The sequence below is a fragment of the Cervus canadensis genome, chromosome 24, assembly GCF_019320065.1.
Source record: "Cervus canadensis isolate Bull #8, Minnesota chromosome 24, ASM1932006v1, whole genome shotgun sequence".
NCBI classification, from domain to species: Eukaryota; Metazoa; Chordata; class Mammalia; order Artiodactyla; family Cervidae; genus Cervus; species Cervus canadensis.
Window position 1 is genome coordinate 20206418 of NC_057409.1, and position 23045 is coordinate 20229462.

At 45.9% G+C, this 23045-nt stretch overlaps 1 protein-coding gene across 1 annotated transcript in view; it reads left to right on the top strand.

The window, feature by feature from the left end:
• The first annotated feature begins 1456 nt into the window (after positions 1-1456).
• The window catches only part of IRS1 (insulin receptor substrate 1), a 63693-nt gene continuing 42104 nt past the window's right edge, over positions 1457-23045 (top strand). Inside the window, exon 1 of the mRNA XM_043446095.1 lies at positions 1457-5188. Within this exon, the coding sequence (XP_043302030.1) occupies positions 1457-5167 (3711 nt within the window). The 3' untranslated portion in view covers positions 5168-5188. The remainder of the gene's footprint in view (positions 5189-23045) is intronic.

Sequence of the window (23045 nt, forward strand, 5' to 3'; positions counted from 1 at the left end):
CCCTCCCACGCAGGGCCCAGTAGCCGCAGTGCCCCCCCGTCGCCCCCCACCCTCACTCCTGCGTCTTCCCGGGTTCGCCCCCCTCCCCCGTTTTCCCAGACTCCCCTCGTGCTTTCGGGGAGACACCCAAACACCCCCGCCCGCGGCGGGGATTCCTGCGGGCCTGGGGCGCCCTGGGTGGCGCGCGAGGAGGCCGGCTCTGAGCCCGGGCGGCCGACCGCGTAGGGGCGCTGCCCGAGCGTGGTGCCGAGGCCGGGCGCCGGCGCCTCTGCGGCACAGCCGGGGGGCGGAGAGGGGCGGGCGCGGGGCGGGCTCGGCCGGGAATGTAGAGACCCGGGCGGGAGCCTCCCGGCGGCGGCGGCGGCGGCCGGGCTGCGGAGCGCGGAGGCTCCGTCACGTGTTTTTTTCTCCTCCCGAGTGAGACGGCGGCGCGGTCGGCGCGCAGAGCCAGACGCCGCCGCTTGTTTTGGTTGGGGCTCTCGACAACTCTCGGAGGAGGAGGAGGGAGGAGGGGATAAGTAGCGGCAGCGCCTCCCGGGGAAGAGGCGTCTTCCCCCGACTCCTTCCCCAGCCTCCCCCTCGCACCCCCGACCCCCCCCCCACCTTCGCCTCCCGCCCTCATCCCCTCCCCTCCTCCCCGGCCGACTGGAGCGAGGGGCAGGGATGAGCCTGTCCCTTCGGCGCGCCCCCAGCTTCCCCGGCTGCCTAGTCGCGTTTCGCGTGGAAAAGCCACTTTCTCCGCCCGCCGACATGGGCCCGATCGGGGGCTACAGAGGACGCGTCCGCGGGCTGCGGCAGCAACAGCAACAGCCGCAGCGCCGCGGTCTCCGCGATTGAACTGGTATTTGGGCGGCTGGTGGCGGCGGGGACGGTCGGGGGGTGGGAGGAGGCGGAGGAAGAGGCGAAGGAGGAGGAGGGAGAACCCCGTGCAACGTTGGGACTTGGCAGCTCGCCTCCCCCTGCCCAAGGATATTTAATTTGCCTCGGGAATCGCTACTTCCAGAGAGGAACTCCGGAGGGAAGGCGCGCGCGCGCGCCTGGAGGGGCCAGGCGAAGACCCCCCCACCCCCCACCACCACCCCAACCTCGCCCGCCCGCCCGGGCCGCCGCCTGCCAGCGCCGGACTCTGGCCCCGGCGGCGAGAGATGCATCTTAGCTTCTTCCCGATCGCGGCGGCTGAGAGGAGACTTGGCTCTCGGGGGATCCGGGCTGCACTCGCGCCGGACGCGTTGCCTCCCCCCCAGGGCATGAAACGCCAGTAAACTCGGGTCGGGGCTATCTCCTTGGCGCAGCTGCTGCGTCCTCCCTCGACCGCCCCTCCCCGGCGCAGAGGGCGGCGTGGATTTCGGAGTCGGGGTTTCTGCCGCCTCCAGCCCTGTTTGCATGTGCGGGGCCGCGGCTAGGAGCCTCCGCCCCCCACCCGGTTGTTTTTCGGCGCCTCCCTCTGCTCGGCAGCATGGCGAGCCCTCCGGAGACGGACGGCTTCTCGGACGTGCGCAAGGTGGGCTACCTGCGCAAACCCAAGAGCATGCACAAGCGATTCTTCGTGCTGCGGGCGGCCAGCGAGGCTGGGGGCCCGGCGCGCCTCGAGTACTACGAGAACGAGAAGAAGTGGCGGCACAAGTCGAGCGCCCCCAAACGCTCGATCCCCCTGGAGAGCTGCTTCAACATCAACAAGCGGGCGGACTCCAAGAACAAGCACCTGGTGGCCCTCTACACCCGGGACGAGCACTTTGCCATCGCGGCAGACAGCGAGGCCGAGCAGGACAGCTGGTACCAGGCCCTCCTGCAGCTGCACAACCGTGCCAAGGGCCACCACGACGGGGCCGCGGCGCCTGGGGCCGGAGGCGGCGGGGGCAGCTGCAGTGGCAGCTCTGGCCTCGGAGAGGCCGGGGAGGACTTGAGCTACGGGGATGTGCCCCCAGGGCCCGCCTTCAAGGAGGTCTGGCAGGTGATCCTGAAACCCAAGGGCCTGGGTCAGACAAAGAACCTGATTGGCATCTACCGCCTCTGCCTGACCAGCAAGACCATCAGCTTCGTGAAGCTGAACTCGGAGGCGGCGGCCGTGGTGCTGCAGCTGATGAACATCAGGCGCTGCGGCCACTCAGAGAACTTCTTCTTCATCGAAGTGGGCCGTTCCGCAGTGACGGGCCCCGGGGAGTTCTGGATGCAGGTGGACGACTCCGTGGTGGCCCAGAACATGCACGAGACAATCTTGGAGGCCATGCGGGCCATGAGCGATGAGTTCCGCCCTCGAAGCAAGAGTCAGTCTTCCTCCAACTGCTCCAACCCCATCAGTGTGCCGCTGCGGAGGCATCACCTCAACAACCCTCCACCCAGCCAGGTGGGGCTGACCCGCCGCTCGCGCACCGAGAGCATCACGGCCACCTCCCCGGCCAGCTTGGTGGGCGGGAAGCAGGGCTCCTTCCGCGTACGTGCCTCCAGTGATGGCGAAGGCACCATGTCTCGGCCCGCCTCTGTGGACGGCAGTCCTGTGAGTCCTAGCACCAACAGGACCCACGCCCACCGCCATCGAGGCAGCTCCCGGCTGCACCCGCCTCTCAACCACAGCCGCTCCATCCCCATGCCTTCTTCTCGCTGCTCGCCTTCCGCCACCAGCCCGGTCAGCCTGTCCTCCAGCAGCACTAGTGGCCACGGCTCCACCTCAGACTGCCTCTTCCCGCGGCGGTCTAGTGCTTCTGTGTCTGGCTCCCCCAGTGATGGCGGCTTCATCTCCTCCGATGAGTATGGCTCCAGTCCCTGCGATTTCCGAAGTTCTTTCCGCAGCGTCACCCCAGATTCCCTGGGCCACACCCCGCCTGCCCGGGGTGAGGAGGAGCTAAGCAACTACATCTGCATGGGAGGCAAGGGGGCCTCCACCCTCACTGCCCCCAATGGTCACTACATTTTGCCTCGGGGTGGCAATGGTCACCGCTACGTGCCAGCTGCCGGCTTGGGCACAAGCCCAGCCCTGCCAGGAGAAGAAGGAGCCGGTGTGGCAGATCTGGATAATCGGTTCCGAAAGCGGACTCACTCTGCAGGCACCTCGCCTACCATTTCCCACCAGAAAACCCCGTCTCAGTCCTCTGTGGCTTCCATTGAGGAATATACCGAAATGATGCCCACCTACCCACCAGGAGGTGGCAGTGGAGGCCGAGTACCCAGCTACCGGCACTCTGCCTTCGTGCCCACCCACTCCTACCCAGAGGAGGGTCTGGAAATGCACCCCTTGGAGCGGCGTGGGGGCCACCACCGCCCAGACACCTCCAGCCTTCACACCGATGATGGCTACATGCCCATGTCCCCAGGGGTGGCCCCGGTGCCCGGCAGCCGGAAAGGCAGTGGGGACTACATGCCCATGAGCCCCAAGAGCGTGTCTGCCCCGCAGCAGATCATCAACCCCATCAGACGCCATCCCCAGAGAGTGGACCCCAACGGCTACATGATGATGTCCCCAAGCGGCAGCTGCTCTCCTGACATTGGAGGTGGGCCCAGCAGCGGCGGCAGCAGCAGCGGCGCCGCCCCTTCTGGGAGCAGCTATGGCAAACTCTGGGCAAACGGCGTAGGGGGCCACCACTCTCACGCCCTGCCACACCCCAAACTCCCGGTGGAGAGCGGTAGTGGCAAACTCTTGTCTTGTACAGGTGACTACATGAACATGTCGCCCGTCGGGGACTCCAACACCAGCAGCCCCTCCGACTGCTACTATGGCCCCGAGGACCCCCAGCACAAGCCAGTCCTCTCCTACTACTCATTGCCAAGGTCCTTTAAGCACACCCAGCGCCCTGGGGAGCTGGAGGAGCCTCGGCATCACCAGCACCTCCGCCTTTCCTCCAGTTCCGGTCGACTCCTCTACACTGCGGCCGCAGAAGATTCCTCGTCGTCCACCAGCAGCGACAGCCTGGGCGGGGGATACTGTGGGGCTCGGCCCGAGCCCGGCCTCCCGCATCTCCATCATCAGGTCCTGCAGGCCCATCTGCCTCGAAAGGTGGACACAGCTGCCCAGACCAACAACCGCCTGGCTCGGCCCACGAGGCTGTCTCTGGGGGATCCCAAGGCCAGCACCTTACCTCGGGCCCGAGAGCAGCAGCCGCCGCCCCCCTTGCTGCTCCCTCCGGAGCCCAAGAGCCCAGGGGAGTATGTGAATATTGAATTTGGGAGCGATCAGCCTGGCTACTTATCGGGCCCGGTGGCGTCCCACAGCTCGCCTTCCATCAGGTGTCCATCCCAGCTCCAGCCAGCTCCCAGAGAGGAGGAGACGGGCACAGAAGAGTATATGAACATGGACCTGGGGCCGGGCCGGAGGGCCACCTGGCAAGAGAGCGTGGGGGTTCAGCCGGGCAGGGTGGGCCCGGCGCCTCCTGGAGCTGCTAGCGTGTGCAGGCCGACCAGGGCGGTGCCCAGCAGCCGCGGCGACTACATGACCATGCAGATGGGCGGTCCCCGGCAGAACTACGTGGACACCTCACCCGTCGCGCCCATCAGCTACGCCGACATGCGGACGGGCGTCGTTGTGGAGGAAGCCAGCCTGCCCAGGGCCACCGCGGCCGCTCCCTCCTCATCCTCGACGGCCTCTGTTTCCTCCACTGCTCCTCCAGGAACAGGGGAGCTGGCGGCCCGCTCGGCCCTGCTGGGGGGCCCGAGCGCCTTCACGCGGGTGAACCTCAGTCCCAACCGCAACCAGAGTGCCAAAGTGATCCGTGCCGACCCGCAAGGGTGCAGGAGGCGGCACAGCTCCGAGACCTTCTCCTCGACGCCCAGTGCCACCCGGGTGGGCAACACGGTGCCCTTCGGAGCCGGGGCTGCCGTCGGGGGCAGTGCTGGTGGCAGCAGCAGCAGCGCCGAGGATGTCAAACGCCACAGCTCTGCTTCCTTCGAGAACGTGTGGCTGAGGCCTGGGGAGCTCGGGGGAGTCCCCAAGGAGCTGGCCCAAGTGTGCGGGGCCACTGGGGGTTTGGAGAATGGTCTTAACTACATAGACCTGGATTTGGTCAAGGACTTCAAACAGCGCCCTCAAGAGTGCCCACCTCAACCGCAGCCTCCTCCACTCCCGGCCCCTCATCAGCCTCTGGGCAGTAGTCAGAGCGGCCCCACCAGCCGCTCCAGCGAGGATCTAAGCGCCTATGCCAGCATCACTTTCCAGAAGCAGCCAGAGGACCTCCAGTAGCTCAACTGGACATCACAGCAGGTGCGTTTCATGGTAACAAAGTCAGAAGACAAAACTGCTTTTAACCTGGTGCTCGAATTCTGTGCCTCTGCCCCAGGGCCCTTCCCTCTCCTCCCTCTGCTTCTGTAGGGAGTGCACTCCTGGGAGGGAGAGGTCTGGGCACAGGAGGGGACATGTGCCTGATGGTCAGATAAATCTATAGAAGCAGCCACTCCAGAGAGCTTTCCCCCTTGAGTTTCCCAAGTGAAGTACTTTAGTATTTCCAAGACATATACCCTGTTAATACCAGTTCTGAGGTTTGTGAAGTTCGTTTGTAAGAACCTTGATCTCCTTATGGAAGTTTTCTTTTGACTATATACTTAGGTCAGTCTCTAGAAGGGACAGTTCTACAAAAATATTTGTTAATCCAGGGGCTAAGCCCTTCATTTCAAGGTAATTTCTCAGAACTCTTAAGGGTGATCTTATCAAGTTGCCCTGTGTACTTTAGTTCTGTGATTTCACAATACCAAGGCAACATAAGTAGCAGTGGGAAACATCAATTTTTATTCCTGTTGCCCTAAAAAGATTCAGAAGTAAGAGCTTGCTTTAGGCTTACAGATTTAGAGAAATAGCTGTCTGTCTATGACTCTCTTTAGAAAGTAATTATTGGTGACATTTTGTTTCTGAATGAAGATTTATGAAATATTACCCACACATGGACCCATCACCTCACAGGCATGGCTGCTTTTACACAGTGAAGTCTGCCTGCATCTGGGACCCATTATTGAGTTAAGAGTTATGAAAATTCATCCCACCGTGTCAGCCTTACAGTTGTCTGTTCTTGCTAAGGCCTGTTCAGAGACCCCCACATAGATCATATGGGGGCTACTGTACATCTTCTGTAAAATTGCTTAACATATTTATGTTGAAAAGAAATATTCAGACAGGGAGATGGAAGAGTTTGGTTTTCATCTGCATTGAATGTAAGGGCTAAACCTTGTCCTCTTCCTTTGTAGGATATTTACTGTTTGCTTTTTAAGTTCTAGAGTGGATGCCTCATTAATGTTGAAAGTTGGCTTCGGGTCTTCTGTGGCTAAGGCTGTACTGAAAATGAAAAACATTTCTAATAGGAAATTAGCCTGCCCTTCATTCTGTTGAGCTTTTTTCTGGTGGTCATAATTGTGGGAAGAGGAGAGGAGTATAGTTTGCAAATAATGTGATGAGTTGGCAATGTAGACGTTTCCAGCATTTGGAAACACTTTATTCTGACAAACATTATCTTGTGATAACCTTTTTATATATGTTTCATCAAATGTGCTTTTACATTATTCTTCTTAATATGTGCCCATCCATAAGAAATTCATGTGTATTTGGGGTTCCTATTCCTATTGATTCTAATATTTGACCCATATCATTTGCTGTTTGTCTGGAACAAGGCACAGGCATACAAACATTCAAACTAAGATTTTAGGGGATATTATGCAAAACATTTATTTGATTAGTATTTAGATTTATTTTCATGATTCCTTCTCTGTAAGAGAGATTTAATTGTGTGCATCAACAGTAAAAATTTTGGTTGTTTCAAATGATGTTTTGGGACATGTGGATCCCTCTAACACTTTAGCTGTTTGTGTTGCAAAGTTTCTCATTTATAAAGGAATGGGAATTTGAAAGGGGAAAAAAAAATTCCAGCAGAACCAAGATTTTGGTTTTAAAGAAGAAAGAAGCAGCTAAGAAACAACTCACCTGTTTTCTTAATTTGATCAGGGTTTTTTGTTTTTGAAAGTAGAATAAATAATATTTTGCTTTGAAGGAAGTTGACCAAATAAAGTTTTCATTTTTCAAAATGGCTTTAAAATAAAATCCTCCTTGTATTGAGGATACATTAAAAACAAAGCAACCCAAACAAAACAATCTTCTAGTCTTAACTTTCTGAGAGAAAATATAGTATTCTGGAACAACCATATAGTCATTCCTTAATAATTCTGAAGCAGCAATAGACCAGCAATGGACAGCACCATGCCAGAAAAATTCTACAATGTGTATTTGTAAGACGTAAATGGAGAGAGGTGAGGGGGTGTGTGTGTTTTAAGTGAGGCACCAAATGCTACTTGGCACATATACATCCTGAATTCTGCTTGTTTGCCTTTGCCCTGTTGCCTTTAAAGATGTAATTTAATAGATAATTATCATATGAAACAAAAAGAAATCAAGCCTGTCTGTGGCAAACCCCTTTGCCTGGGAAGGAGTATGTTACTTTGTGAAAACATTTTCCTAACTTCTCAGCAATTGCTATCTTTGCCTGTCTTTCTTATTTCTCAGGTAAAACCTAAAAAAGGAAAAGGAATGAGGGTCTTGGAGATGTGTGTGTGCTCTTTCTCTTAACTCATTTTAAACGTCTCGGCTTGTTGACTGTTTTCCACCGTCTGTTACAGGAGAATGTTTCCGAGGCATTTAGCGCAGGTGCCCAGGAGTGTTGGTTGCCCTTGATTCACCTTCTGTCTGATCACCTTTTCTGTTTCCCTTCTCCACTCTCGTCCATCCATGTCTCCTCTGGGTTCTAACCTGCTGGATTTTTTTTCCGGTACCCTCCTCTCCCATCCCCCTTGTCTCCCACCTCTTATTTAATGTTCCTGCCATTGTCTGTTTTTTTCTCTCTCTTCTCTCTCTTTGGCTCCATTTCAGAATTTCGCAGTACTTGTGGCCTACTCTCCCCAGAGTTAATGGAGAGCCCCGAAAGCAGGGCAGAAAGGGCACAGCAGCCAGCTATCTTCAACCAGCGTTTACAAGTTTGTTTTGTTTGGAAACTGCTGCTGGGCAGGTAGAGCAGGCTTTGGCAAAGACATAGACTCCTGCCATCTATTTTAGGTTCCTTTTTTTTGGGGGGGGGGGTCATTTTGTTCTGTCCCCTTGGGAAAAAAGTCCATTTTTCTTCCTTCCACTGCATTTCCTAGCTGTGATTTCCAGGACTCCTACCTCCAAGTCTGCCTCCCATCTCTCCTTCCCCGTTCCTCCCTCCTGTCACCTCGCTGTGTGGCCTTTTTGTCTGGCACTTTCTCATCTCCACGGTCACCTTTGCTTCTTGCATGCCTCTCTTATTTATTTGGCACTTGGCTCCCCCACCCTCCTACAAGCCCTTTTGGCCCGGGGTTGGAGGGGTTAGTATCGAGGCGGAGGCTACCCTCAGACTCCCACCCGGTCCGTCGCCGGTCGCCCGAGGGCGCGGGGGCGGCGGGACCCCATTCCGCGCGCGGCGCGTGGTGGGCGGTGGCGGCGGCGGCGGCCGAGCCCTTGGCCCCAGCAGAGCGGGGCAGAGACTGGCCCCGAGTGGGCGGGGCAGCCGGGCGCTGATTGGCCTCCGCCAGAGCCAATCAGCGCGAGCGCAGGCTGTGCTGCAGCAGCGGTGGGGAGGGGCCTCGGGTGTAGGGGGTCGACTGGGGGCCTTGGTTGGGGTCCGGCGTGGGCGGCGGGCCAGGCATCCGGGCTGTAGCCTACCCCTCTCCCGCCACCCCTTCCCTCTGGGGCCGCGAGAACCGAGCCAAACACACGCCCCCTCCACCCCCTTCCCGGAGGATGTTGTGCACTCGGCCCTGTTAGTGTGCATCCAGACCAGAATCCTAAGAATGAGAAAGTCCAACCAGCCCACTGACAGAGGCCGGAAACGCACACTTCCTCTTATATTTAATTGAGAAAAATCCAGGCCGTGACCATGTGACGTGCCCCATTTTGTTTCCCTCCTCTCTTTACTACGGTTTACTACTACGCCACGTTCCTGTTCCTTCACCTTCCCAGGAAGCTACAGCACGTGGCTTAGAATTGATTGGGTTGGCTCAGGAGTTTTACATTTATTTCTCTTACTATTGGGAGGGAGGAGAGAAAAACAAAACAAAACATTGGAGTAGAAAATACAAGTGCTGTGGCAGGCACCGTGTGGGGATCATTCGGAAAACACATTTGGCTTGAATTTGCCTTGGAGTTAACACTTTACTGAGTGCTTGCAGTTTGCAAAGCAGGAAGCTAGGTAAGATCAACAAAAACCGACCATCCTAGGCCCTCGGGAGTTCCCGGTGAAATGAAAACATCTGATGTATCTTTGCCAGTCGTGAGAATCTAGAGATTCATTATAAGGGCTTGGATAGGGTTCCTTACTGAGCTTGGAGGTAATGCGGCTTGCTTCTAAAAAAACGATTTTTTTTCCCCTCTAGTGACAGCTCATCAGACAGACTGGACGAACTGATTTTGAAAGCTTGCTAAATTTGTGTTGCTCTCCCTCAACATAACCAAACTTTTGTGCGCTGTATAACCAGATGAGATTGGAAATTTGTTCACATTTGTCTTTTCTACAGTAAAGAGGGAAAGTAACAGAGAAATTCCATGGAAGTATTTTCTTCTCTCCATGGCTCTCAAATAAGTTTTTCTCAGCAGCCGGCAATCACTGTTGCAGTCGCTGAATAAGCCCCAAAGGCAGCATTTTTCCTTAGGTGTTGATTGAAACATCACAGGTGAAAATGTAAGGAAGTAATTCTGTGCCCCCTGAGTAATTCTGTGCCCCAATACTGTGTCTGAGCAGGTGGGAGCAAGCTTCTCTGTTCCAAAAAACTTTGAGCATTTCATAATTTCTACCAATGTTTGGGTAGCATTTTATTTTAAAAATAAATCCATAAACATTTCACATATTGTAGTTATTTATCTGATTACCCCCCACCCCCAAATAAACACTATCTTCAAAATTGTCTTAGAGTAAGAGACTTGGAATTCAAAAGGGAATACTTCCCTCCCTTCTCCCTGTTTTTTTTTTTTTGTTGTTGTTTGTTTATCAAAATTCCTGGAAAATAATTTAACTCCATCTTGAATGATACAATGGAAAAAACAGTTTCTGGGAACCAGAGATCTTGGGTTGTAACACAGCCTGTGTCCTTCCTAAGCCAGGTGACCTCGAGAAAGTCGCTTAATTTCTCTGGACCTATTTCCTTTTCAGTAACTTGAGAATTTTGTACTAAATTATTCTAACCTCTTTTGCAGCTCTAAACATAGCGATATTTTGTAGAAAATGACAGATATTCTTTAATGGGTCAGTTGTAATGAGGGTTCTTTCTGGAAAAGCTGTTGTTGTGGTTGTAATGAAGCACATTAGAATGTTCTGTCCCATTCTACCTTCTGAATCTCTGTTTTGATTTAATTCAGGACTGATTTCAACCTTTCTTATTTGGATGGAGCATTTTCAGGTTTTAACAGACCTTAAGACAAACCTTCCTGACTATACCAGTCTAAGTTTTTGGAACCTTCTCTAAACTCAGTTTGGCTCCTCTCCCCCCTCCTCTTTTAAAAATAAAATTTATGTAAGGATGTAAGTTGGAGAAGACTCTTGAGAATTCCTTGGACTGCAAGGAGATCAAACCAGTCAGTCCTAAGGGAAATCAGTCCTGAATATTCATTGGAAGGATTGATGCTGAAGCTCCAATACTTTGGCCACCTGATGTGGAGAGCTGACTCATTTGAAAAGACCCTGATGCTGGGAAGGATTGAGGGCAGGAGCAGAAGGGGATGACAGAGGATGAAATGATTGGATGGCATCACTGACTCCATGGTCATAAGTCTGAGCAAGCTTCCAGGAGTTGGTGATGGACAGGGAAGCCTGACATGCTGCAGTCCATGGGGTCACAATGAATCGGACATGACTGAACTGACTGAAGCATGTAAGTTACCTGCTGATTCCTTCACTTTAAGGTCAGCTGTTGGAAGCACCCCTCCCCGCCTGACAATATGCTGTTTAGTCACTAAGTCCTGTCCCACTCTTTTTCGCAACCCCATAGACTGTAGCCTCTGGTGGCTCAGTTAGTCAAGAATCTGCCTGCAATAAGAAGATCCAGGTTCAATCCGTGGGTGGGGAAGAGCCCCCGAAGGAAATGGTAACCCACTCCAGTATTCTTGCCTCGGAAATCCCATGGACAGAGGAGCCAGCTGGGCTACAGTGCATGGGGTCACAGAGTTGTACATGATTTAAGGACTGACTACATCACCACCAAGACTGTAGCCCGCCAGGTTCCTCTGTCCTTGGGATTTTCCAGGCAAGAATACTGGAGTGGGTTGCCATTTCCTTCTTGAAGGGATCTTCCTGACCTAGGGATCCAACCCTTATTTCCTGCATCGTAGGAAGATTCCTTATTGACAGTTTAGGTCAGGCTTTAACCAATCCATTTCCATGGCGTTATTCGGTTGGAATAGAGCTGGTGGTCTGTTTATGGATAATGTTTCTCAGTTGTTCCATCAGAATCCTTCAGTGAGGTATCCACTTGAATGAATGGAGAGGAAATCAGAGAGGCCAATTGGGAACTGTAGGAAGTCATGCACAATTTTTTGTTTAGTTTAGTTTTTCCTCTGTTAGGTGTGTGAAAAAGCTCAAAGCTTCTCTTGCTGGCGGAAGTTAGCATTGTGCAGTTTTTGTCCTTCAGATTTTTGATTGGTCATCTGAGCTGTTCAGTGCTTTGCTGACCCGGTGTAACCCTTCCTGTCCAGTTGCCAATGCTTCCAGAAGGTCGTAGCCTTTGGGCACATCCATGTGGATTTCATAAATCATTAGAATAGTCTATTGACTCTTTCATTCAAAACTTCATTGACCTAATGCTTTTCCAGTCTTCCTCCTATAATCAGATCTATTTCTTAGCTGTATTGTATATAAATGATTCCTTTTATTTTGGTGGGTTGGTAGTTTTAGTATAATGGAACGCTTCACCATTTTAAGGTTTTGTTTTGCTTTGTTTTAAAGAAAACCATTTCCTCAATTATTTCCTCATGTTACAGAGTTAGTGGAAATTGTATTAAAGGAAAATTGCTTCTGGTGGATTAACTTGAAGTCAGTTTCACACTAAATATTCTGTAACTTTTTTCATACTAGTACTTTTCTTGTATTTAAAATTATAGATACTGTACCACATTTATAATTATGTAATTGACATTATTTCATTACCTTGAAAATCTATAGCTATGTGGCAAACTTGAAAAGTTCTCTTAAAAATGTTATTGAAATAGGCTGAGAAGTTGTAATCACTTTGAACTTGAACAGAATTACATTTTAATATTAGTATGGTATCATAGTATACTCATTTCAAACAATGGTGAAATATGGCAAAAAATAAGTTGTAAATCTTTTTAAAATGATAGACTAGTATATCTTTTTTTTTTTCTATTCTTATCTTCTGTTATGAAAATGGTAGTATTTCTCCCATTCTTAATTTAAGGGAATAGGGGCAGAATAGAGCAGATAAGTATAAGGTACTGTCATCTATGGGAAGAGGAACGTATTCCATTTTAATAGTCTTGCTGCAGGCTCTACTGTAGTCTGTTAAAACAGATTTGTTTGGCTAAATGTTATTTGTGCTTCTTCAATGAGTCAGTGATCTTTGAATAACACAGCTTTTAAAAATGCTGCTTTTCTTTTTCAACCCCCTTTCTGCATTTCTGTTAATGATGGCCATGGAATTGAATATGGGTCAGAGTATAATTTTAATTGTATTTATCTTCAACCAGAGAGGAGATTTTTGTGATTTTATTACCCTAGTTTGAATATTCTATTGAGTAAACTGAGTTGCATTCATGGTCTTTGCCATTCCGTGATTTTTTTGTTTTTGTTTTCCATTCTATGTCACCCTGTCCAGCATCACCCTGGCTCTGTTAGAGGCAAATTCACATGCATCTGATGATAATTGGTCAGGCTGAAGAAGATGTCTGTATAACCCAAGTTGTAGTAAGGGAAAGACTGTAGTAAGGAAAAGACTTTGATAAACTACCCTCCCCTCTTTTTTTCTGTTGACCAAAAAATTCTTCAGTGTGAGTTCTCTGATTGTCCTTGACATATTTGGGTCATATAACTGAGCAGTGTTAGTTCATCTTGAGAAATTCATAGTTGTGTTATGTTTGTTGAAATGATCAAAGAGGCATTCTTTTTGTTGTTTTCCTTCAAATATATCTAGTGTGGCAAACAAATTATATTTTGCACAGAGTCATGATTCTTACTTTCAGGAAGATTATGATCTAAATGAGACTGGTAACATTTAAAAAAAGAGATTTGCTAAAAATAGAGCAGTTGAAGGTCTCCAAAATATTCAGTAATTACTTTGTTTTTTTTGTTGCTGTTTAGCCGCTAAGTCGTGTCCAACTGTTTTTCGACCCCATGGACTGTAGCCTGCCAGGCTCTTCTGTCCATGGGATTTCCCAGGCAAGAATACTGGAGTGGGTTGCCATTTCCTTCTCCAGGGGATCTTCCCAATTACTATGTATTTAACTATAATTCAGTATTCGCCAATAAAATAATCTCCATTTTCTTTTTAAAATTATTGAATGGGCTGTATGGAATGTGAGGAATAATCATACTTATCCTTGAGTCTAAGGGATTGTGGAAATAATCAGAAGAACTTTCCAAAGCTATAGAGGCCACCCACCTCCCTTCCGCAGTGTCAGTGATTTTCTTTGGCCAGACAAACCCTAAACTACAATTTCCTCTTGGTTTCCCTCCCCTTTTGCCTCAATAAGTACCATTGAGCACCTGTTGTGTTCCAGATAGCACTTGTTTTGCTAAGAGTGTGGGGATGGAGACCAGGAAATGGGGATGAAAATGGGAATGAAGAGAGTTTATCCAAGAACTACCAAATTTCTTCTGGCAGAACTTGGTGGGGGTGGTGGGGGAGGGTGCTGGGGAAGGATAGAAATCAAGATTTAGAGGTGTGTGTGCACACACTTAGTCGCTTAGTTTCTCAGTCATGTCGGACTCTTTGCGAACCCAGGGACTGTAAGCCCGCCAGACTCTTCTGTCCATGGGGATTCTCCAGGCAAGAGTACTGGAGTGGGTTGCCATGCCCGTCTCCAGGGGATCTTCCCAACCGAGGGACTGAACCTAGGTCTCCCGCATTGCAGGCGGATTCTTTACCGTCTGAGCCACCAGGGAATATTAAGAAGCCACCAGGGAATATTCAGAAGGTGTAATTCATGAAAACTAGCATTTTTTTCCTAAACTTCAGGTGTCCATCTGCCTTTAAGTTTTGTACTTTTCTTAATCATTCTAACCTCAACTTCCTGCCTCACCATAACACTAGTATATTGAAAGAGTTTATAAAGCTGTTGCAACTCTCCTTTGGAAGAATGGTTCAATTTTGGCTCTTTTGATAGCAAACATAACATTTGCAAGAAGCATGAAAAAGTTATCTTTACTCTAAGTGAAGCAGACAGGAGAGGGGTCCAGGTGTTAAATGAGCAGAAGTTTAGTGAGTACTTGTCATGGGTTGGTCAGTGTTAGGAAGCATGGGGTGAGGATGAGAACTACAAAAAAAAAAAAAGTGAAATCTCTTTTTTTTTGGTCTTAGAAGCTCTATTATTCAAGGGCATTTCCCCCCTGCCTTTGGGTAGGTGGTTTTTATTTTTAGTAGTGAAAACCTCTAACCCTCTGATCTCTGGTTCCTGAGCTTGCTTCTGGTGGGAAGTATAATCTCTTTTGAGATTTTTTCATTTCTCTTTTCTCTCTCTTTGTTTTGATGGTGTGCAGTCATACTTGTTTTTAAGCTTGTAGTAGTTTCTTCTAGAAATATTAAAAAGGCATTTTTTTAAAAAGTCCATCAAGTTTTATGATAGTTTGCTGTATCCAAACTTTTTTTTTTCTCTTTACTGTTTTGGCATAGGCAATCATGTAACGTGCTATATGTTTCAAGTGGTTTACACATTTTTTAGAGGTATAGAGTGACCATTTAGGCTTCTTCCCACACCTGTACCCCAGTTTGTCTTCTCAGAGGTCACCACCAACACTGTTTTTTTGTTTATCTTTCCAGAGATGAGCTGCGCATAAATCTTGAAACTTAGTTATAGAAAGTTGGTTACATGCCCAACAACTCAGTCTTCCATAGAAGAACACGCTCAGACCTCACATTTCTGCAACGAAAGAACACAGCAGATGACATACCTCTTATAGTAGATTCAATGCTTTGTTCCTGTTAAAGGGAAAAAGAAAAGTACTCTATTTTCCATGCCTCTTTTGAATCGTCAAGTTAAAATAAGCACATAACCCAGGAAGGAAGAAAAGCATTGGTTAAGAAATGGTCTCTTTTTCTAACTTTGAAGCATTTCTCCTAATTGATGGAGAAGCGGAAGGTATCTAAATTTTCACATACTATCATTTTATTGCTTTCTTTACTTCCCTGGTTCACTTTCATAGTAGTACTCGACCATTTGACACCCAGCCCTTAACCTCTCTAAGACTGAATGAATAACTAGTTCTTAATATAGTGTAGTAGGATTAAGTATAAAGGTTAAGGATCTTTCTGAAGAGTTTCTGGACACCGAAGTCTCATAGTTCTGAGAGTTCGAAAGAATTAATGCCTCTTGCTGGATGGGTGAAAGCTAGAAGTTCACCTCTGAGAAGAACAAAAAACGTGACTTACTGGGGCTTCTCATACCAGGCTGTTGTCTATATTTTTAATGCCATTGGTGGTTGGTAAAAATATTCATGGTGTTTTCCTAGACTGGAGAATTTTACTTTCTAATAGTCCCCAAATGGCTCAGATAGGACTGGAAATGAACTGTGGTCCTGGAAAGGCATCCTGAGCCCAGAGGGTCTTGAGACATCTTGAACAATCCTTCTTCTACCTCTTCACCAAAACTGCCCTCTCCCCACGGACCCCGGAAGCTGAAACAGATGAGAACTTAAACTTGAGTGGGGAGAGCTGGGGAGCCATGACCGAAATAGGGTCAAAGACTTTTAAATGACTTAAAAGAGGTTTTCCCATCTGAATACAAGTCCAGATCTGGGTAACAAGAGTTGCTAATTATCGGAAAGCAAACCCAAAGGGTTGGCAACATCCCACTCAAAGCCAAGGCAGGGTTGTAACTCTTTGCCCCAGATCTTCTACCAGTCAGCATTTACTTTTTTCTTTTACCAGAATCCCCATGCCTTAAATGATCCCAGGGTTACAGAACAAAACAAAATGGGGCCACTGTAGGAAGTATGTCATGGTAGGGGAAGGGGAGGGACTTCCTTAAAGTGTTTTGAGGGCCTGGCTGAGCGGGGTATCTATAACCTACTTTTGGCAACTCCCACCTAACCCCCAAATCCTCCCTTGATTGCTGTTTTTCCCCCTTGCCTAATTCCAGTGTATGCTTTAAACCACAGTTAAACAGTAACTTCCTTTCAAACCTGATCCCATTCCTCAGGTTAAGGAATATAAATATTGCATTTTTTTTTTTGAAAGAGTAGGTAATGACTTAATTTCTGAAAATACTTTACTTCCACTAGTAGGGCACCCTAGATGTCATTGAGATTATAATTAAGACTTTCCCTTTTGCCTAAACTTTACTCTGTGTGTGTGTGTGTGTGTAGGCGGGGAGGCAGAGAGCTGGGGAGGTGAAGCAGAGGGTTATGGAGAGGAAACTACAGTCTGATAAAAAGTGTTCTATTCCTAAAACTAGGTCTTTAAAAATATCTTGCAGGCTTGGTCCCTCACAAGTCCCTGCAAGGGACGACCTTCAGAAAGTGCAGGCTTGTTGTTTCTTGGGCCTTTGAACTGGGTGAGGAATGTGTCTCAGGATGGAAAAATGAATGGCTGGTGCTTTTAGCCTCCAGCTTGAAACTCGATGGAGGAATGTCATTGTGAGATTCAGAGCCTGCTTCCCATCCCACTGGGCTCTTGGAAAGTGTCTTTGCAGCATCAAGTACGCAACAAAACCCCATGCCACCCAATTTGATCTAATTCACTAGCTACTTTTTGGTGGATTTTAAATGAATGTCTCTTCTCTAAGAACGGAACACCATTCCATGGTTACTCATGAGATAAAGAAACTTCAGGCTTTTTCTTTTTTTGGCTTGCAGAATATTATTTTAAAAAACAGTGGCAGGAGGTATTTAGAGACATACATGAAGAGTTCTTAGCTCCGATAAGTTCAGAATGGATTTTCACTATCTATAAAATTGCATTTGCAGTGTAAAATCAGTTCATTTAATTGATCAAAGAAAATATCTAGAGCCTTTGGTTTCCTGGGTTCCAGTGTACCTAGCACGCTGTCTCTTTCCTTTCTTTCAGAAAGTTTACCCCTTCCTGAGAGATGCTGGAAACCCCTTTCCTGGCTCGAATTACTGGTTTCATGCTCCTCTTTCCTCCTAAAAATTGCAAGCTATTTGAGAGTAGTCTCACTAATTATTTCATGACTCCAGTATCAGTGGAGGTGCTCACAAAATGCTTGCCAAATTAAAAATTTGTTTATCGACAGTTAAGGAGAGAGTTGTTGAATCCAGGGAGAGGATAGCTTTAGAAAAATCTTAAATGAAAACAACACTGTGGATCTGTTTTGAGGCCCTGAAACCCTTTCATTTGCCAAATATTTTAAAAATCAAATTCAGATTTAACAAGATATTAAAAAAATCATCAAACAGAATTACAGGAATCTTTGCAGTCTGATATGACCGGATGTGAAAACTTGGGGAAAATTAGTTACAGCTGCATCATTGCTGTGTCTGAAATCCTTGCATACTTCCTTTGCTCCCCCAAACCATTCTTTGAAAGATTGACAGAAACTTTGCTTTGTTTTGACAAGATTTATTTCTCTGCTTCCAACAGTAGTTCATCAACTTTTATTTTACTAATAGAGTTCTTCTGATGTTAATTGTAGCCTACTGATCTAGGTCAAAGCATAGCATTTTTACTGAGGTTTGAAGATATCAAAAGCAATGCAAAAAGTATTTGAAAAATAATTATTGTATCATAGTTACCTCTATTTTTCAAAAAGAGGCCAGTTATTAAGTATGTGATTCATAGAGGACCCTTCTAATTTGTCCCCATGCTCATCCTTTTTTTTTCCTCTTGAGTATATTGTTGCTAATTAGCCTTTCTACTAAAATATGAATAAGGTCTGGGGAAAGGAATTAAATTTAAACGAGTCCATTTTGCCAATGTGGTACTTGTTATTACTCTGCTAAAAATTTACCTTGGTCTGAGCAGCTGACCCTGATTGCCAATGTCTGAGACTTTACTCTTGCATTCTGTTTCTGCGTTTGGTTGAGGCTGGGGTAGTTTGATGGCCAAAGGATTAGACCGTGTGTTCTCAACTAGCTTATCACCTATTATAGTAATTTTTTCAACATTGCCTGAAGTTTTAAGTATTAAGCTCACAGCATCCAAGCAATTTTATATATAGCAAAAATTTATTGTTTTTAATATAAAACCCTACAAATCCCCAAGATCTATAACATAAATATGTTCTATTTTATATTAAATAGGACTTCAATTTCCTTGGTCCTACATAGTCACGTTGGCATTTATGCTACTTTCTAAAATGTGAAAGTATTTTCAATGGGCGTGTGTCTGGTATTGAATTAGGCTATTTTTCTCTCTGCCAGGGTGGTTGACAAGGTTTACATGCTTAGTGCAATGCCTCTGGCATTTGGTTGACACTCTTTGTTGTAGATACTGAATGAATGAATGTGGGACCATATGTTTTTAAACCACAGTATGGGAAAAGTGCCAACACCTCATTTATCTATAGAACAGAATCATATTCTATTCAGGAGGACAGAGAGTTAGAGTTTTTCTTAGCTACATTACCACTGTCTGACACTTGGTAAGTACTTCTTGAATATTTCCATTCATTTCCATAATTAAGCTGTTGTCATTACTGAACCTGGAAATTTGAGGAAATCATAATCCGACTTGAAGATAGCTGTGGGGAAGTGCTGAAGACTCAAACGTTCTGGTTAATTAATGCAACAAGGAGTTAGTGAATTTCTCCTGGGTGCCAAGCGTATCCCTAAGTTCTTAAATTACAACTGTAAAGAAAACAGGTGAAAATTTAGGCCCCTCATAGAGCTTGTTTTTTTTTTTTTCTTTTTGAGGACCTGTTGAAAGAAAGGCTAGAAAGAATCAGCTTCCTCAGGGGACAAATAAGGCCCACTGAGAAGGAACAAAAACTGCCAGCCCTTTTCATGGACTTGAAGGGTTCACATTGATTTGTTCATGTACTTTTACTCTTCGCATCCTTTTGCCTGGATCTTAGTATGTTTTTTATACTACTTGTGGCTTTTCAGTTGTGATCAAGGTTACCTTGTGACTCACAAATGAAACACAGTCACATTTTTCTGACCTCATGGGACAGGATATGAAAGAGAAGGAAGTAAAGACTTGAAATTGGTGTGTGTCTGCTTGGGAGAGATTGCCTTATGTGAAAGGCAATATCTGGAACAGATGACCCTCAGGGAAGGGGTGTGAGGGGTGAGTGGGATCTCCAGGAGGCCCGAGAAAAGGCTGCGACTGTGTGTGGCCACCTCTGTGTGTTGGGCCACGTGTATGTGTTGATGTCGTGAACCACAGCGTATGTCGTGGGACTGGACGGTAGTAGTTTTCACTGTTTCAGAGGCTTCTTTTGAAGACTATCATGCAAAACTGGTTATGGGTCATACCAATTCTTTTCTGAAGTTTCGTTTGAAAATTCTGATGGAAAAATATTTAACATGTTTACTTTTCTCTGCATCTATTCTTCGTATAAAATGTTTGGAAGGAAAGACCAGTATCTTGAAACTACTTTTTAAAAAAACGCTTTTATTTTTATATTACCGTGTAATTTACTAATAAGGATATTTGGTATGTTCCTGGTATATCCATACACCACAAGAGTAAATTCCACCATTTTGAGGTGACTTTTTTAGTGGTTACCAGGTTTTATGGTGAGGAAATGTGAGATTATTTCCCTCACTTTGATTTTAGTAGTGATGACAAGAAACAAGGCCCCTGTCCTTTTTATTTTTAAATTGAAGATATAAATTATATTTTTATCAGAATATTTAAATTTATATATATATATATAAACTTCTATAAGGTACAGTAAAGTTCTAAAAAAACATTAAAGAAATAAAACAATGCATTTAAATGTGCAGAATATAAAACAGGAAATTATAGCAGCATTGCTATTGTTATTAATCAGTTTACTAAAAGAGGAAATGAGACTGGAAATAAATTTAAACAGAAATTCTTAGAGGACAATAGCCATAAACATGAACTGTTTCATCAGTGAGTAGACAATGTTCACTAAACTGAATATGACTTTCTGGGTTTCAAATATATATTTATTTGCTGACATTTAATTGCAGTCATTTTCCTCAGAAAGAAATTTTGCATCATCCTACTTTTCTATAAAAAAGAAGAATTCATCAAATACAATTTACCATTTAGGGTTCTTTAAAGTGGCCAGGAAATTTAAAGGTGTTTGAAAACCATTTAGAGAACAGAACACATGAATATTTTTTATAATCACCTAACCTTGTTTTATCACTCATTTTTAATCCAGTAGAAATGTTTTAAAACATTTCTCTATTTTCTATTGTTGTAAGATGCTCCGTGATTATCATATTTATTTCCTGCCCCTGTCCTAATATCATCCATTCGTCTAGGGAGCTCTGATTCCTTCTACTGGAGAACTGTGTTAGAAACCAAGATCTTGGCACTAGATTTCTTTGTTGCTACTGGAATGTTATTTCTTTTTTGCTCTCTTAGCTGTCAGAGCAAGGAAATGTATGTGTGTATATTAACCTAGATATATATAATACTATATATATGTTTATATAATAATATATAATATATGTAATAATATATAGTATACATATATATATATGTATGTTTGCTCAGTCGTTTCTGACTCTTTGTGGCCCCATGGACTGTAGCCTGCCAGGCTCCTCTGTCCATGGAATTTTCCAGGCAGGAATGTTGGAGTGGGCTGCCTTTCCCTATTCCAGGGTATCTTCCTGACCCAGGGATTGAACCTGCATCTCCTGCATTGCAGGTGGACTCTTTACCACTAGCATCACCTGAGAAGCCCATGTGTGTGTGTATATATATATGTGTGTATATATATATATATTCACATGTACATATACACACGGACAGAGTCGGCTGGCAGACTACAGTCCAAAGGGTTGCAAAGAGTCAGACACGGTTGAGCAACTAAATACACACATATATCTATAAAAATTTCTGCATGTAACCATCTGTAAGTAACTTAAGCTAATCTTGGCTAATCTTGGGTTCATACTAATATCTGAACTCTGATGAATGGATCATTATTGATCAGATTATTGGTGGATTATTCTAGCCTCTGCCCTTTGTTTATCTTTACCTCCCACCCCAACATGGAGAAACCTGGCTATCACCACCCTTCATCCATGTACTTACTGGTTCAATTCCACTGCATACGTGTATGTAGCAGTGTCAGAATTGTCAACAGATGCCCTATAGGAAACGACTTTATCAACTAGAGTGCAGTTTCTTTTGCCTTTAGTTTTGTAGATTTTTGCCACATTTCCAGAGTTACTTAGGTCAGCACCTCATATCTCCACCTGCTTCAGGGAGATTGTCTCATGCATTGGTGATATATCTAGATGCTTCCATCACATTCTGTATTCCACCTATAATCAATGACCTCTTGAATTAAAAAAAATTTTTTTTGCATACACTTAAGGTTTATTTTTTTTGCTATAAAGTTCTAGGTTTTGACAAATGCTTGTTGTCTTGTGTTTACCATTACAATATCATGCAGAATAGTTTCACTCTCCCTGTGCTTCCCTATTTAAACCTCTTCCTAATACCCAGCATCTGGGGGTAAACCACTGATCTGTTTAACATCTCTGTGGTTTTGCCTTTTCCAAAATGTTATATAATTGGAATCACACAGCACATACATTTATTTAGCAGACTGTCTTCTGTTGCTTCGTGGTATGCTCATTAAGATTCATTCATGTCCTTTTTTGTGGCTTGATAGTTCATTTCTTTATGTTGCTGAATAATATTCTGTTATATGGATGTACCATAGTTTGTTTCCTGAAAAAACTAAAAGCTGACTTCACAAAGGTCTTCAAACGCATGTAAGAAAATATCCCATAAGAGGTCAGTGGACTAGATAAACAAACATATGATATTTCCCCTACGTCTGACTTACTTCACTTGGTATGACACTCTCTAGGTCTGTCTTTGTTGCTGCAAATGGAATTATTTCATTTTTTTTAAGGCTGAGAATTCATTCTGTTGTATATATGTACCACATTTTCTTTATCCATTCTTCTGTCGATGGACATTTGCTTACATGTATTGGCTATTATAAACAGTGCTGCAATGAACATTGGGGTGCATGTATCCTTTTGGGTCATGTTTCTCTCCAGATATATGCCGAGAGGTGGGATTTCAAGGTGATGGTAGCTCTATTTTTAGTTTTTTAAGGAACCTCCATATTGTTCTCCACAGTAGCTATACCAAGTTACGCTACTATCATCACTGTAGGAGGGTCCTCTTTTCTCCACACCCTCTTCAGCGTTTGTCGTTTGTGGATTTTTTTATGATAGCCATTCTGACCAGTGTGGAAGAGGACATACAGATGGCCAATGGGCACATGAAAAGATGTTCAGATCGCTAGTTATTAGAGAAATGCAAATCAGAACATTATAGATTTTTGTATCACCTTGGAGCCACTGTGATCACCAGCGCCTTCTTGAGCTGTCTTCCTCCAAGGACCTAGCTACTTGGATTTTTTGAAACAGTTATATGAATCCTTCCACTAGTAATCTTTTAAAGAATATTTTGTGATATTGCCTTGCTATAGCTATTTTGGTGGCGCTAGTGGTAAAGAACCCACTTACCAATGCAGGTGACCTATGAGACGTGGGTTTGATCGCTGTGTCGGGAAGATCCGCTGGAGAAGTGCATGGCAACTCACTTGAGTATTCTTGCCTGGAGAATCCAATGGACAGAGGAGCCTGGTGGGGGAGGCTATAGTTAGGGTTGCAAAGAGTCTGACACAACTGAAGCAACTTCACATAGATATTTTAAAAACACATTTTTTTTCTTACCGTAATTCTTTCCCAGGTCTCAAAGAATCAAGTTAATAA